The 16,008-nt window shown below is 47.8% G+C and overlaps 1 protein-coding gene across 3 annotated transcripts in view; it reads right to left on the reverse strand.

Moving 5' to 3' along the window:
- The window catches only part of Ulk4 (unc-51 like kinase 4), a 294,534-nt gene that overhangs the window by 182,825 nt on the left and 95,701 nt on the right, over window positions 1-16,008 (reverse strand). For all 3 annotated transcript variants that reach the window (XM_057769024.1, XM_057769023.1, XM_057769025.1), the window contains 4 exons: window positions 15,699-15,820; window positions 15,530-15,586; window positions 8,201-8,252; window positions 8,023-8,117 (listed from right to left, as the gene is read on the reverse strand). In XM_057769024.1, coding sequence (XP_057625007.1) covers window positions 8,023-8,117; window positions 8,201-8,252; window positions 15,530-15,586; window positions 15,699-15,820 — 326 coding nt within the window. The remainder of the gene's footprint in view (window positions 1-8,022; window positions 8,118-8,200; window positions 8,253-15,529; window positions 15,587-15,698; window positions 15,821-16,008) is intronic.

The following is a 16,008-nucleotide window of genomic DNA, read 5'->3' on the forward strand; positions in this document are numbered from 1 at the left end:
TGACCCTGGCACAGAGATTATACCATGAAAGACCTAATTAACGACGCCCCCATTCAGCAGGAAGCAGTTTGGAGAGAAAAAACTGCGCCCATATTCCCAAATATGGTTTATAAATGTTCTTTTACATTTAAAGGGGGATATGATATAGATATGAATAATTTGCATTGGTATGGATTTGAAGGTCAATTTTGTTATATGTATATGCATATTTCTAATCTTGATTAAGGTATTGTGACTATATAGTTCATTTAAAAATGTAATGTATATAGGTTGTTAATGGATAATCAGCGATAATTGTCAAGCTTTTAGTCATGTTAGTTAGATTTTCTAGATGTGCATAGATATATTTCAGCTAGATAGGCATTCTTCATATCTTTCAAAGACTGCAGAATATGGCATTTAAATGTTTTAATAACTTAGGGCTTTTCATGACAATGAGACACATCTGCTCCTGGCAGCACCAATCTACTTCAAGAGGATGATGGGCATCGAAGAGGCTCCTTAAGGAGTTTGATAGCCATTTGGGCAAGAAACTGCTCTTGCCTGAACTGTTGCATAAACTGGACACAGAGAACCCGCAGAAAGAGGACTGCTGAACTTGCCTAAAGGTGAGATGGTTTTTCGGGGTTCCTGACTCATAAAAGAGTCTGCGAGACATTCTGCAGGACACAGCAAAAAGTGACTGAACTGTCTTTGGAATTTCCTGCTTGATGAAAATGTCTGCTGGATACTATGGGCCTGAAGGCTGAAGATGGATGCCCCAACAGTACAAAAGAACTTTGGGTGACTGTCCAGGCAGCAAGATGTCTCTGTCATTTCTAGAGTTTTCTTATTTCTTGTTTACTTAGATAATATTATATCCTTCTGGAGTCTTTGATGGAGTTGAAGAATAAATAGATAGTTATAGTTTTCATTAGTTATGATAAAAGATAAAATAGATATAAATATTGTAACTGTAATTCTTGCTTAATAACTGTTCTATGTAATTTTACTATGTTAAAGTTAAAGCCTTTCTTTTTTGTTTAAACAAAAAAAGGGGAAATGATGGAGGAATTACTTTCAATTAATAAAGAAAACTGCTTGGCCCTGATAGGACAGAAAATTAGATAGGCGGAGTAAACAGAACAGAATGCTGGGAGAAAGAAGCCGAGTAAGGAGTCGCCATGATTCGCCCACCAGACACAGACGCAGGTTAAGATCTTTCCTGGTAAGCCAGCTCATGGTACTACACAGAATATTAGAAATGGGTTAGATCAATATGTAAGAGCTAGTCAATAAGAGGCTGGAACTAATGGGCCAGGCAGTGATTAAAAGAATACAGTTTCCATGTAATTATTTCGGGGCATAAGCTAGCCATGCGGGCGGCTGGGTGCCGGGGATGCAGCCCCGCCGCTCATATTACAACACCCACACACTGAGACAATGGGGATGCTCTATCAGGATCTCACCAAGGCCAGCTGGCCTGGGTCTGAAAAAGCATGGGATAAAACCGGACTTGCTGAACATAATGGACAATGAGGACTACTGAGAACTCAAGAACAATGGCAATGGGTTTTTGATCCTACTGCACGTACTGGCTTTGTGGGAGCCTAGGCAGTTTGGATGCTCGCCTTACTAGACCTGGATGGAGGTGGGTGGTCCTTGGACTTCCCACAGGGCAGGGAACCCGGATTACTCTTAGGGATGATGATGGAGGGGGACTTGATGGGGGAGGGGGAGGGAAATGGGAGGTGGTGGCGGGGAGAAGGCAGAAATCTTTAATAAATAAACAATAAAAAGAACTGAACAAAAAAATAAAAAAGAAAAAAAAATGAAAGAGATAACACTTTAACCCAGCTGGTTTTAAACCCAAACAAAGTAGAGTTGGGGCCTGCAAGACTGCGCAAAGATAAGATACAGAAACTATAAACAATTAATGCGAATGTCACATGGGAAGTTAGCAAGTCAGTACCACGCCACTACCCACACCTGACAGTCCCTCACCACCACCCACACCTGAAGACTCAACAATTCCACCCCTCTGTGACTCATCACACAAGTGAACGTGGAATGGGGAAATCTCACACAGGACAGAGACAAGAAATGGTTTTGGTTCCTGGAGTTCTTATAAGAAACATACATAATATATATATATCTTATAAGAAAAATATATATATTATTTTCATACACACATACCCATATATATGTGAAGAAGGTTCAACAAGCAATCTTGCAGGTATTTATCAAGTATTATGGTCTCTAGACACCACTGGTTGAGGGATGTGTGCAGCTGACACATCCTAGCGTAGACACACGTGACTCCTGTGTCAACACCATCAGCTACCCTGTTTGCATAAACACGAAGTAAATGATATCAATGACCCCACAGCCTCATCAGCACGCCTATCAAAACACATTAGTTACTCAGTACCAACTGTGATCATTTACAGTACGCGCCCTCACAAATATAAACAATGAAGGGTCGGTAAGCTAGGGTTTATGGGAAGGGCTCTGTGCCGTGGCTCTGGTCCTGAGAAATAAACAGCCACTGTGAATCAGGCCTGAGGTCCTTCGAGGCTGTGACAACCCGGCCACTTGATGTTTCTTCTATCACCGTTCACGAGTGTAACAGAGCTACAGTCAGAGTTTGCAGATGGGAAGACCAAGTGCGTCATCTGACAATACAAGACAGAATCAAAACAGTCACCTAGAGACCACCTGGAAGAAACCAGACACAGGTGGAAATCTAAACTCAGAAGTCAGGCTGGCCTTTCTAGTCTGTCCCCATGAGCTGGGGCTCACACTGTCACTCCTCCCCCAGTCCCCAGTGGCTGGAGGAGCTCCGAGGGTACAAGGGCACAGAGGCCAGAGCGGGTGCAGACAGCGTGGGCCCAGCACCAGGGCAAACGTGTCACCAATTGATACTTCAGCAAGAATGGTTTTCCTTAAAACTGCATGCACTTTAGCTTGTGTATTTAAAGCAACACTCTGAAAATGCAATCTACAGGTCTCTCCCACAGCATGAGGTTAATTCCATTCCCTTGAATGCAGGCAGGACTCGCTCTGAAACACACAGGTATCAATGCCCAGTGCCAGGAACACCGCTCCGCAGGGCTGGCCGGACTCTTGGCCCCGTCCCACATGGGGATACGAGGGTGGGGCACCAAAGAGCAGCACTTCTAATTCAGTCACACGTTTGGGGAAAGGACTGATTTCACCAGCATGAGGGTCTAACAAAGGATTATTGACATAAAGACATCTCCAAGAGGTGACATTCAGACCTGAGTGGTTCAAATGCTAATCCACCACTCACCCCTGAGGAGTTTCTCTGTGTTGTAGGAATTCCTACCTCCAGTAGCCTTTAAGTTACCTGCCCACTTGGGCATGGCCTCTTATTCTATATATGCTGATATAAAGCACAAGTCTGGCCTCTCTTCTGGCTGCAGGATTCAGTTGCTGTTCCCCATTTGAGCAGAGGACTGTGATCTATGAGTCTACCCCTCAATAAATAACCCTCTATTATTCTCAATTCTGAGCTAGTGTGGGATTTAAGTGTCCTTCTTCAAATGGTGTGCCAATGTGGGGCTGACTAAATCCTGCAAGCTTAGACCAAAACAAAACAAAACAAAACAAAAAAGAGTTAAGCAGGGCTTTTTGGTAGCAGTATTTTCTCAGGTGGGCCCTGTTTGCTAGAGACAAGCATGTCTCATTTAAGAGAGGGTTCCTGATTCAGCTTTAGCTGCAAAAACTTTGCAGCAATTTTAAGAGGCTCTGCCACAAAGCATTTAAATAGTGTTGATGAAAAGCTGACCACATGCTTCTTGATGGTGGTAGGGACCTTGAAATGCCATAGAGTTGTGGCAATAAACATGGCTCCAGCAGGTACCTCCGCCATGAGGTTAGACTCTCAGAAAGCTAAAGAATGAGCTGGATCCAGCAGTCAAAGCTATGGCTTTAATCCTAGCCATATTGCTTAGAAAATTAAAGACTCATGTAGTCAGAAAAGATATACAATATAGATTCAAAATGGTTTACAATGTGTTTAAAAATATATGTAGGCTTCGGATAGAAAAGAAAAAGGATAAAGTCCTTAAAATAAAAAAGAAACAGAGTAGTTGGGTGTGGTGGCAGAGGCAGGCGAATCTCTGTGAGTTCAAGTTCATCCTGGTCTACAGAGTGAATTCCAGGATAGCCAAAAATACACAGAGAAACCATGTCTCAAAGAGCCAAAAATTAAAAAAAAAAAAATAGTTTAAAATACAGCCACGTAAAGATGAAAAATACACAGAGAGTCTGGATACTGTATGTTATTGTGTTGCCTTTGAATTGTTTGATGGCTGAGGAAGGAGCAACAGCTGCTAAAAGGTATTTGACTATAAATGCTGCTGGATTAATCCTATATATATTTATATACATATATATATATTTTAAATTCCTTGACTAGACTTCAAAATTTAAGTAAAAATGTATGTTACTTTGGAGAAGAAGTTTTGCTTTGTTTCCACAGGAAATGAGAGGCTGTGGATTCACTCTGGGCTAAGAAAAATTAGGTTTGATCAAGGAAGATCCCCTGAAGAATCTCCAATAGGAGCAGATGGCCCAGAAAATCCAACATTTCAGAGGACCTCTGCTGCAGTTTCCTCTGAGTTCTACATCCAGAACAGTTTCAAGACTGCTGGCTGAGATAATCAAGCCTCACAGAATATTCCAATTAGGACTTGACCATAATTCAAAATTTTCTTTAGGTCCTCATAAGATTATCAGCACCCCCAACCAGCAGGAAGTAGCCTGGAAAACTACACCCACATTCCCAAAAAAATGGATTATGGATGTTTGCCTTTGTTTAGAATGTTGGTTACAAGTTGTTATGGAGAATGGTCAGGAGAAAAGCTAAACAAAGGAGATTAGATTCGGAGTTGTTTTCAACGGGTGGGGGAAGTGCTGTGGGACAGTGGTCTCTTATCCTGTCACTTTTATTAATTTTAATAAACACTGATTGGCCAGTATCCAGGCAGGAAGTATAGGTGGGGCAATGAGAATTCTGGGAAGAGGGAAGTTTCAGTAGGCAGTCATCACCCAGACAGAGAGGAAGCCAGACACAGAGGATGTAAGATGTGAATGCCTCGCTGAAAAAGGTACCAAGCCACGTGGCTAACACAGACAAGAATTATGGGCTGATATAAGAATTAATAAGAAGCCTGAACTACTGAGCCAATCAGTTTAAAATTAATGTAGACTTCGGTGTATTTCTTTGGGACTGAACAGCTGCAGGACCAGGCGGGACAGACACCTCAGTCAACAGAAATCTGTCAACATCTCTGACCACAGCATGCCTCACCTGTAATTTGCCTTTCCTAGGGAGAGAACAAAACCAGCTCGTACAACACATAATTTCACACCTCCATGGTAACGTACCAGGAACAGCCACCTCAAGTGCCTCAGAATGCCCCTATGGGCACTTCACTCCCCACTGCTCAGCCCTGTCAGTCCACTCCCTGGGCAAGGTCACCCTGGCCAGTGAACCTGACCTGTCTCTCCCAAGGGAGAGGAGCCTGCTCAACTACACACCCTCTGACTCCATCAGACACTTCCCATCCCGTTCAATACTTAACTCCCCTTGCACACTCAGCTGAAGAAACACATTCTCTCACAACCAGGCACAAACGAGCAGACTGCCTAGGGCTGCCACACCCTGTGGGTCCCCTATCCACACTGCATCCTGCAAACCTTGATGCGAGTGTGCGCGCACACACGCGCGCACACACACGCGTGCAGGTATTGTCCAGCCACAAGCCCAGGCTGGCTCAGTGCAGAAGGTGGCAAGCCTCAGCTCACTGCTTTCTCCACCCTGCTTTTAAAGAGCTGGTTCACAAAAACAAATAAATAAATGAAATAAATAAACTTTACTACAAATAAAAGAAACTCGGAATTGTCTCGGGTTGCTGACAGACGCTGTCAGAAGCGAGAACGCTCTTCCTCCTAGACCAAGGTTCTGACCCAAAGTTGTCCCAGCTTTGCACATTTGACAGAGTCAAAGTAACCGGTGTTTTCCCTTCCTGGAAGCTTGCAGAAACATTCACACGTGAGGCCAGTGGGACCGCTGCCCTCTGCCACCCGATCCTGTTTTGGGCTAGCTCACACTCACGTTCTCCTCTTCTATGCAGGCCAGGATGCAGGCCCAGGGATGGTGCCACCACAGTGGGTTGCCTACCCCAACAGTTACCGTTATCAAGTCAATCCCTACAGACAAGTCCATGGGGCAACCTGATCTACCCTGGGGCAACCTGATCTAGACAGTTCCCTGTGGAGAGCCTTGCCTTCCAAAGTGTCAAGCTGGCAATCACAGAGGATCTGGCGTTGCCTTGTTCTAAGTGACTCCTCCTTGGTCAGGCCCCCACTCAGTGTAAGGTAACCCACAAGATGTTTGTCCTGGCTGGAGCTGAGCCCAGTGACCCCCCTGGAGCTCAATGGCTTGGACACCCCAAAGAAGCAGCAGGGCTGGCTCTGGGCTCGGCAAGAGTTAAATGCAGTTAGCTGTGTGAGCAGGTATCGATCAGGAGCCTTGAACACGGATGTGCTGAAATCTAAAACAATCAGAGGCTCCCTGGGGTGTGGGTCTTTTTTCCTCACGCATTCCAGTCACGCCCCAGAGGAGATAATTACAACATTTCCCAGGAGCTGCGGCTTTAGAGGGCATTTTTATAAAGTGCTAACTTATGACACCTTTTCTATCATAATTGATGCTGTGGTGGCAATAATTAACACACTCGTGTTTCGTGATTAGAAAACACACTAATTAAATTTCTATTTAAATGCAATGCAGATATTAATAAACACTGGATCTGAACAAATTAGCCATGGGGTTATTGTTCATTAGGCAACAGGATTCATAAGTGACATCTCAATCAAAGGCCTGGATTCACCGGTAAAGCACCATGACCGGTTCTTTCCTGTTACGTTAAGTGTACACAGGGTATGTGGACCAACTGTATCATGAAAACTGTGGTGAGATACAGAAAACCCGAATCCTAACATTAAAGCTTGAAATGGCAGTGGAGAGCTTTGAGAGCTACTGCTGGACGGGAGTCTGCAACGGGAAGTGATGGGCTGGGACGGGGGCTCACACACAAACCAGCACACGATTCCCAGGGACCACTAGCTCCTGCTGGCCCAGCATGGACCTATGCCGAGGCAGGGATCTGACTCTAGGGTAGTGAACGACTGCTCTTCCACCAAGCCTTGACCACACATCGCTCCCAGAACACAGAGAAGCATGTCTGCAGAGAAGCCGGTGGTTTGACAGGGTCTCAATGGAGGTCAGCAGGCTCCTCACAGAGGCCAACACAAGGCATCTGAGGAGGGAGGCCTGCACACAGAAGGCTTTGAGAGGAAAGGACAAGCACAGTGCCAACAAGGCAGTTTCTGAGACAAAAGACGGCTGAGCCAGGAGCACAATGTAACCGACACCACAGAGAAAGGCCATCTTCTGATGCTGGCATTAGCAACCACATGGAAAAACTGGAAACACATCACCAAGTGGAAACCGTCTGCAGGGATCAGGGAACTGTAGCAGCAATGGAGATGTCGAGAGAATATTTACTCTGTAGGAAAATGTCTACAAGATGTCTTCCTACTACAGAAAAAACAACCCAAATCATTGGCTGCTTCTGCAGGAGCTGGAGCACAGCAAGGGGTTGGGGCACAGCAGGGGCTGGAGCACAGCAGGGGGCTGAGGCACAGCAGGGGCTGGAGCACAGCAGGAGCCAGGAGAGCCAGAAACCCCAGCACTACAGAGGAGGGCACATCCCCAGAGTCTGCAAAGTCTCCCCCACAGGAATGTGCTTCTGGCCTCAAGGAAAAGAGGGTGGGAGGTCAAGGAACAGTCAGAGAAATTTACCCCTCCCCAACCAACAAAACTGGAACCAGCTTTCCCCGCTCCCCCTGCTTTTTTTTGAAGTTTCTCCAGACATGGACACCGGTCAACCCGGCATGCGTACACACAAGGATTATCAAGCAAAGGCCAAGGGCTTTCTCGAAACTGACCGTAGAGCGGTAGTTGGCCAGCAGAACGGGGTACTGTATCACTGCTTCAAAGGTAGACAAGGTGATCTTGATGAACTCCTCCGAAGCCACCATCCCTAAGATCACAGAGAGATCGTTACACGGGCGTCCACGCGTGCATGCCCTTCATGGTTCACACACAACAAACGCAGCTGCTCACCTATGGCTCCGTCTATGTTCGTTTCTCCCGAGTCAACTGACTTAACGTGACTCTGGAAAAGAAGAAGTGTCTGATAAATGGGGTCAAAATACCTCTGAAATGAAACCTGGGCAGGTAACATTTTGCCTGAAACCACATGTCTGATTCCTAAACTCATGGGGATATATTACAAACACTGCAATCAGTTTAAATGTGCTTATATAAATACTGTACACAGTATATGCATATACTATTCACATATATGGAAAAGTGGCTCAGTGGTTAAGAGTTCAATTCCTAGCATCCAAACTGGACGGCTCACAACTTAACTCCAGCTCCAGGAGATCTGACCCCTTTGCCCATCCGGACTGCACAGGTACCTGAAATCAATGTGTACACACCCCACACATGGATACACACATACACTTAATTTAAAAGAAATATTTTAAGATTTTATGTGTGTGAGTGCTTTGCTCATAAATATGTGGACCATATCCATGCAAGACATGGATGGGTTCAGGGATTAGGGACTCAGGGATTAGATCGCCTGGAACTAGAGTTAAAGACAGTTGGAAGCCACCTCAGGGTGCTAGAAACTACACCCACGTCTTCTGCAAGAGCAACCAGCGCCCTTAACTACTGAGTCATCTCTCTCCAGCCCCCTAAAAATAATTCTTCAAAATTTTATTATGCATATATTAAGACCATGATTTTTAAATATACAAATGAGATTTAATGTCATAATAATTCAGTGGTAACAAAAACCTTACAAAAGCGAGAACGGCCACTGGTGGCATCTGCCATCTCACACCTCACCACTTGGGAGGCTGAGGCAACGGTAGCCTTGAGCTTTAGGCTACACGGTGACACATAGCAAGTTCAAGGCCAGCCTTACCAACAGCGCCAAGGCCTCGTCAACAATGAACAACATCTACCATGGTGACAGCAGTCACCCCACAGGAAGGTCCTGGTGCTGCACGGGGTATCAAGGTGAAGGTCAGCAGAGGCCAAGGCCTCACACGTTTCAACACTGTCTGGTGTCTAACTTTAGGATCACCACAGTGTTCAGTTCCTCCAGTCCCCACCCACTGTTGCCTACATCACAGCACCACATGGGAGGAAAGACAGCAGTGGGGCTGTGAACCCCACTGTGCTGTGAACCCCACTGTGCTGTGAACAGGACAGCAGTTCCCTGACTGAGCTCAAGGAGATGACCTTGGTCACACTGTGACGGGCGAACACCTGTGTTCTCTGCATGCAGTCACACACCACTGTTCATGTCTTTAGCACACAAAAACATCGTCAAATACAATGTTTTGTATATACCAAACAGCAGGACTGGATTATAGCTTGGTGGTTGAGTGCTGTCTAACATATGCAGGGCCCTGAGTTCAACCCATCCAAAAGTACCATAAATAGTGAATAAAATATATGATGCCCATAAGACTAAAACGTAACTAGCTGTACGCTTGGTCTACTGTGACACGGTTTAACCAAATGTGGTGGCCCATGCTTGGGATCCCTGCAATCAAGAGGCTGAAGCAGGAGGATCAATGTGAGTCCAAGGTCTGCCTGGACAGTTTAGTGAATTCAAGGCTGACCTGGGTTACATAGCAAGACTCTGTCCCCAAATGAACTAAGAAACAATCGCTAAATAAACAGGTAATATAGACGTGTGCACTGCACAGCAGAGGTGTGCACAGAGCTATGGAGAACAAGGACCCTCTCCATCTACTAGGGGAGTTGACGGAGCCCCAACGTTCAGTTCCTCACATTGACCTCCCCACCCCCGCAAGGGAACCGCGACCTGGAAACTACCTCTTCCTGGATACTTTTCAATATTCCTACACATGCATCTCTGAACATTCTGATGAAATCTTTCTGCTATATCTTTAACTTTTATTTTTTATGTGGAAGGTGTTTTGCCTGCATGAAATTCTGTGCACCACATGTGCACCTGAGACCCACAGGTGAGACGAGGAACATGATCCAGAGGCTGGAGTCATAGAGTCTGTGAGCTGCGTGTGGATGCTGAGACCTTGAATCCCAGGTCCTCTAGGAAAGCAGCCCATGGCCCTAACCACTGGGCAATCTCGTCAGCACCCACGATTTATCTTTTACTAAAATTATGTCAAACTATACATTCCGTACCAATGAGACAACAGCCAGCCACAAAAGGAAGCCTGCGCGCTCCCGCTCCTCTCTTTCGCCTTAGTGGGGGTGGGGGGACAGAAAGGTGAAGGGGTTTGCTATAAACAAACCCAAGAATCCAGGAAACCAAAGTTCTTTAAAAGGCAAAGATTCCAACCTCACTTCTCTTCAGAGCATAAACAAGCAACGATGCCTAGAGGCCACTGTACAGCGCACAAGAACTTTTTATAACAACTTGAAATCATTTCACAAATTTCCAAAATGAGACAATTTTTCAATGACTAATAATTTGATGGCAAACTAAGAGTTCAGAAATAAATGTCTATTCTTTTTTAAAGAGGAGACGCTGAGGTGAGAAGGCTCTGCAGGTCAAGGAGCTTGTCCCCAAGCCAGCCAGCCATCCTGAGGTCACTTCCAGGGAGAGAAGCGGAGCGGGGACTCCTGCAAGCCATCTGCACACATGATGTGGTCCAGGCCCACAACCCAGTCAATATAAAATTCTTTTATGAGAAAGAGACTGGGAAGGCACATGCAGTGTGACCCACCTTCGAGATCCATAGAATGACAACCAAAATAAGCTGCTTTACATCAGAATTTTTTTAAACATCTTTAACTTAAAAAAAGTCAACTATCTGTGCTGAGCATGGCAAGCACAGGGTCATGTGTGCACGCTGATGCTCTCTGGACAATGGTTCTGGAGACTGCACAGGGTCATGTGTGCACGCTGATGCTCTCTGGACAATGGTTCTGGAGACTGCACAGGGTCATGTGTGCATGCTGATGCTCTCTGGACAATGGTTCTGGAGACTGCACAGGGTTATTTGTGCACATTGCTGCTTTCTGGACAATGGTTCTGGAGACTGCACAGGGTCATGTGTGCATGCTGATGCTCTCTGGACAATGGTTCTGGAGACTGCACAGGGTTATGTGTGCACATTGCTGCTTTCTGGACAATGGTTCTGGAGACTGCACAGGGTCATGTGTGCACGTTGATGCTCTCTGGACAATGTTTCTGGAGACTGCACGGGAAGGCTGGCCACCTGACAGCAGCTTTCAGGGCAGACACCCAGCAAACCTGGGACAGTGCGGACTGAGACTGGAGCCACCACTCACTATCGCACACATCCTTGGGGTTTACAGCTGACTCTTCTTTATTCATGTCAATAATAGTTATCCAGATGGTGAAATAACCCTCCAACTTTGAGTCAAAATAAAATCTTCCTTAAGCTGCTTGGTCAGGGCCACAGCCCCCAGGAGAGCAAGAAACAGTGACACAGAGAGCTGCAGTGACCACAGCCCGGGACCCAGAGCATCTCCAGAGCTGCAGTGACCACAGCACGGGACCCAGAGCATCTCCAGAGCTGCAGTGACCACAGCCCGGGACCCAGAGCATCTCCAGAGCTGCAGTGACCACAGCACGGGACCCAGAGCATCTCCAGAGCTACAGTGACCACAGCCCGGGACCCAGAGCATCTCCAGAGCTGCAGTGATCACAGCCCGGGACCCAGAGCATCTCCAGATGACCACAGAGAGCATGGAGAACGACGTAGAGGCTCCACAGTGGAGCAGAGAACAACGCCACAGACCCCAGGGCCAGGCCACCAGCTGAAGAGTAAGGACAGAAAACAGCCCTGTCAGGGCTGCAGAGATGGTGCAGTGGGTAAAAGGGCTTGCCACCAGACGAACGGCAAGCCTGCACACCTCCTCTGCAGTCAGGACAGAGTCAGAAAAACTCCTCACAAGAACATCCGTAGGTTACAAGAGCTTTTGGCGGTTTGTTTTAAAGCGTGACAGGTACCATCTCCACAACACAAACCAAGCACTATCAACAAATCAGCATTCACACGTCAGAAAGCTGGGCACAGGTGGGGTGGGGCATGTCTGTCAATCTCTGCACTTTTACAGTCCAGCAAGGGCAGGACTGGAAAACTCAGCATGCACAGACAAGTTCCTGTCCTGGGCTCATTAACCAAAGACCTTGGGAAAGAACATAGGAAATAGTGCACAGTAGGTCAACAGACATCAAAACAGCACACAGTAGATCAGCATCCATCAAAATAGCACACAGTAGGTCAACAGACATCAAAACAGCACACAGTAGGTCAACAGCCATCAAAGCAGCACGCAGCAGGTCAACAACCATCAAAACAGCGCGCAGTAGGTCGACAGCCATCAGGGGTCCTGCCCACTGTTTCTTTTCCGGCCCAGTTCAGTCCCCACCGCCTTCCCAGCTCCGGGTGCAGGCCTTGAAGAGGCAGCTGGTGTGGGCAGGCGCCTGCCTGGCGAGGTGGAAGGCAGCGATTCACAGTTCTGGCGGAGACTGTGAAAGCCCAAGGTGGCTTAAAAGCTCCCTGCTATTGCAGCCAAACAGCAGTCTCCTTAAGACCCACATCTCGTTTATTTGTGGGGAAATGTTCATATAGAGCTAATTTCTACACTCACGGCCCATATGTAATCATCTAGAATGTTCTACCGTAAAAGGGCACCTACAGACCAAAGAAACCACTCACTCCATCAGTGTCCAGCTTAGCCACTGGGGTTGTTGGGTTTCCTAAAGAGCAGGACTGGGGGTGAAGGGAAGCAGCGCACGCCAGCATGGATGCCACATTCCTAGAGCTGCACAGACGGAGTTCCATCACCCTCCACCTTCTCCATGCTCTAGAGCGGCAGCTCTGGACCTTCCTAACGCTGCGACCTTTAACACAGTTCCTTGTGCTGTGGTGACCCCAGCCCAAATTTGTTACTACTTCCTAACTGTAATTTTGCTACTCTTATGAACTATAATGTAACATGAACAGTCATTCCACCCCCAGGTTGAGAACACTCGAGAGCCTCCTCAGGCAGCATGACCACGTGCACCTGAGGCAGAATTGGATACAGCTTGGAGGGGCTGATGGCCGCCCCTCCTGGGAGGGACGTCAAAGTCGTCACAGCTGCTCTGATGAGGATGGCGATGTCCCTCCCACAGCACAGGCAAACCGTGGCCTGGTGTCATTACGAGATGTACGGGGCCGTGCCCTCCAGGTCCCCTCTTTAAGGACCCTTGCAATGAGTGAGGACACAGCTCCCCTGGGCCTCTCTCCGTGCCCACTTTACCCGAAGGCAAGAAGTTCTGGCCTATGCAGTTCCTGGATACAGCTGGAACTGAGTCCCTCAGACGCAGGCAGTTTGTAAAAGCTAATAAGCTCACCATGATGGAGACTACTTGGGCATACTTGGAAAATACTGAAAGAAGATCTCCAGAAGGAAGTAAAAGGAAGTAAAGCTTCCCTTCACTGTGCTAGATTAGAAGGACAGCTCAGAGGGGCAAGTGTGTGCTGAGCAAGCGTGAGGACCTGAGTTCAATGCTCAGCACCCACACCAAGGCAGGACAGACAGTAGCAGGGTGCAGCAGCACACAAAGCCAACCCCACAGCAATGGCGCCCAGTTTGCCTCCTGTTGCTGTGACAAACTCTACAATGAGAGACAAGTGTGGGAGGAAAGGGTTTGTTCTACCTTGCAAGGCACAGTCCATCATGGGGGAAACTCAGCAGGAGCTGGAGGAAGACCGTGGAGGTACAGTGCTTACTGGCTTGCTCCGTCTGGCTTGCTCCAGCTTGCTCCTTCCAGCTGGCTCCCTGAGCTCACTTACCCAACAGCCCACTTGCCCAGGGATGGCACCGCCCACAGTGGGCTGAGTCTGCCCACAGCACAAGCAATTAAGGAAATGCCTCACACATGCTTGCATGCCAGCCCGTTCTCGGCAGTTGAGAGCCCCTCTCCTCACGTGAAGCCGGATCGTGCCAGGCTAACACCTGGAGCTGATTATGTAAGATTGGAAGGCAGAGGCAGGAAACTCTAGACGCTCACTGAAGTCAGCAGGTTCTGGGCTCCACAACAGACCCTGCTGCAGGGTGAAGTGAAAAAAATGGGGAAAGACACCCACAGTCAACCTCCAGCATCCACAGGGGCCAGGACAGGCAGGTGCGCTGGCAGGCATGTGTGCACTTGCACACGCTGCTCTGTGCATGGCCGTGTGTGACGTTCTTCTGCATGAGCGCTGCACACTTCAGGGAATCTTCGGGAACCACGATGAAAGCAAACGTTTCCAGAGCTCTCGCACGCCAGCCCACTTCCTGTTTCAGGGCTGGAAGATGTGAGGTAGGCTGGTTCTCTCAGCTGGTATCAGCATGCAAGGGTGGGAAGAAAGTTCTCGATAATTTCTGGAAGATCAGCTCACAGAACTGACATCTGATGGCAGCACTCATGTCACACCAAAGCTCAGGACAACTGCAGACAAACTGCACAGATGACAGAAGCAGGTCGTGGGGTCATGGGGTGGACAGTGACCTACTGCTTTCCAGGGCCACATCGATGCCATCGATACCGAGTGCAAGATGATGCAAACAGGTACAGTGAGAAGTCCCCAAGTGCCCAGGAGCAGCAAGGATGCAGACTCGGAAAGTGGCCTTGCCAGGGAGAGCCCGAACACCCACCACCTCGTTCCTTTGTGTGTGTGTGCCCACATGCATACACACACGTGCACTTAGATAACTTTAGGAGTCAGGCCTCTCCTTCCAGGGTATGGCTGGGCCTCCAGCTCAGGTCACGAAGCTCGGTTACAAGCACCTTTAACCACTGAGCCATCGCGCCAGCCTCAGAATACAACATTTGCCATTTTGTTTGTTTAAACTCCCTCCTGAGAACCAAAGACAGAGAAATATGAAAGCTTTTTTTTATAATAAACCAGGCAGGTTGTTTCCCACAAACACCTGTATGGAGGCAACCCTAGCAAAGATCAATAAAGAGCAGACGGTTCCTGGAGGAGAGAGGAGTCCCTTCCCCAGGGGGGCCTCCACGCTCCCTTCCTGAAAGGGGTGCAAACATTTAATTCCTGAACGTCCAGAGAGAGCCGAAGTTAGTACCACAGCGTTCTCAGCCCCTACCGTCACCCATGTCCTTTCAAATCCTTAACTTGATGTCTATCGTGTGCTTTTCTTTACCCTATTAGGGGCTGTCTCTGAACAAAATACATTATCAGGAGAGAATGTATTTTCCCCAAATGTCAAATTTTATTACAGTCAACAGATAAAAATATAAAAAGGTCACTTCCCTACAAACAAATGCCATTTAGACTTTTAATTCCTGCCTTCTCGCAACCCACCCACAGCCAGCAGTCAAGGCAGCACCGCTAGCCTGATAGGAGTCCCGCTACTCACAAGAATCGTCCCATAGCTGAAGAGAAATTCTTCCGTCACCACCTGAGGCCGGAACACCTGTGGGGCGAGAGGTCCCTGGATGAGATCCTGACAGCCATGAGCAAAGATGGACAGTCAGAAGAGTCGTCTCAGGAGAGGTGGCTCCCCTCCAGGGGATGGGGTGGGGTACCTGAGACATGACCAGATGGAGCACCACGGGCATCATGGGAAGACACATCTTCAGCTGCTTCCCCTGGACCGTTGATGGGTGCTTTCGACCAGACACATTGACCAGGGCATTGATAATGTCGCCTGTGGAGTACATCAGGGAAGGCAAGAAGGTGAGAGGGCACAGAGGGGCAGATGATCCTCCTGCTTCCACCGCCCAGGGGTTTTAGGTGTGTGGCACCGTATCTGATTCTATGCGGGGCTGGGAATCACACCCAGGGCTTTTCGTGCATCCTAGGCAAGAACTCTACCAGCTGGGCCACATCCCCAAC

Source organism: Chionomys nivalis, chromosome 4 (assembly GCF_950005125.1).
Source record: "Chionomys nivalis chromosome 4, mChiNiv1.1, whole genome shotgun sequence".
In the NCBI taxonomy this organism is placed as follows: Eukaryota; Metazoa; Chordata; class Mammalia; order Rodentia; family Cricetidae; genus Chionomys; species Chionomys nivalis.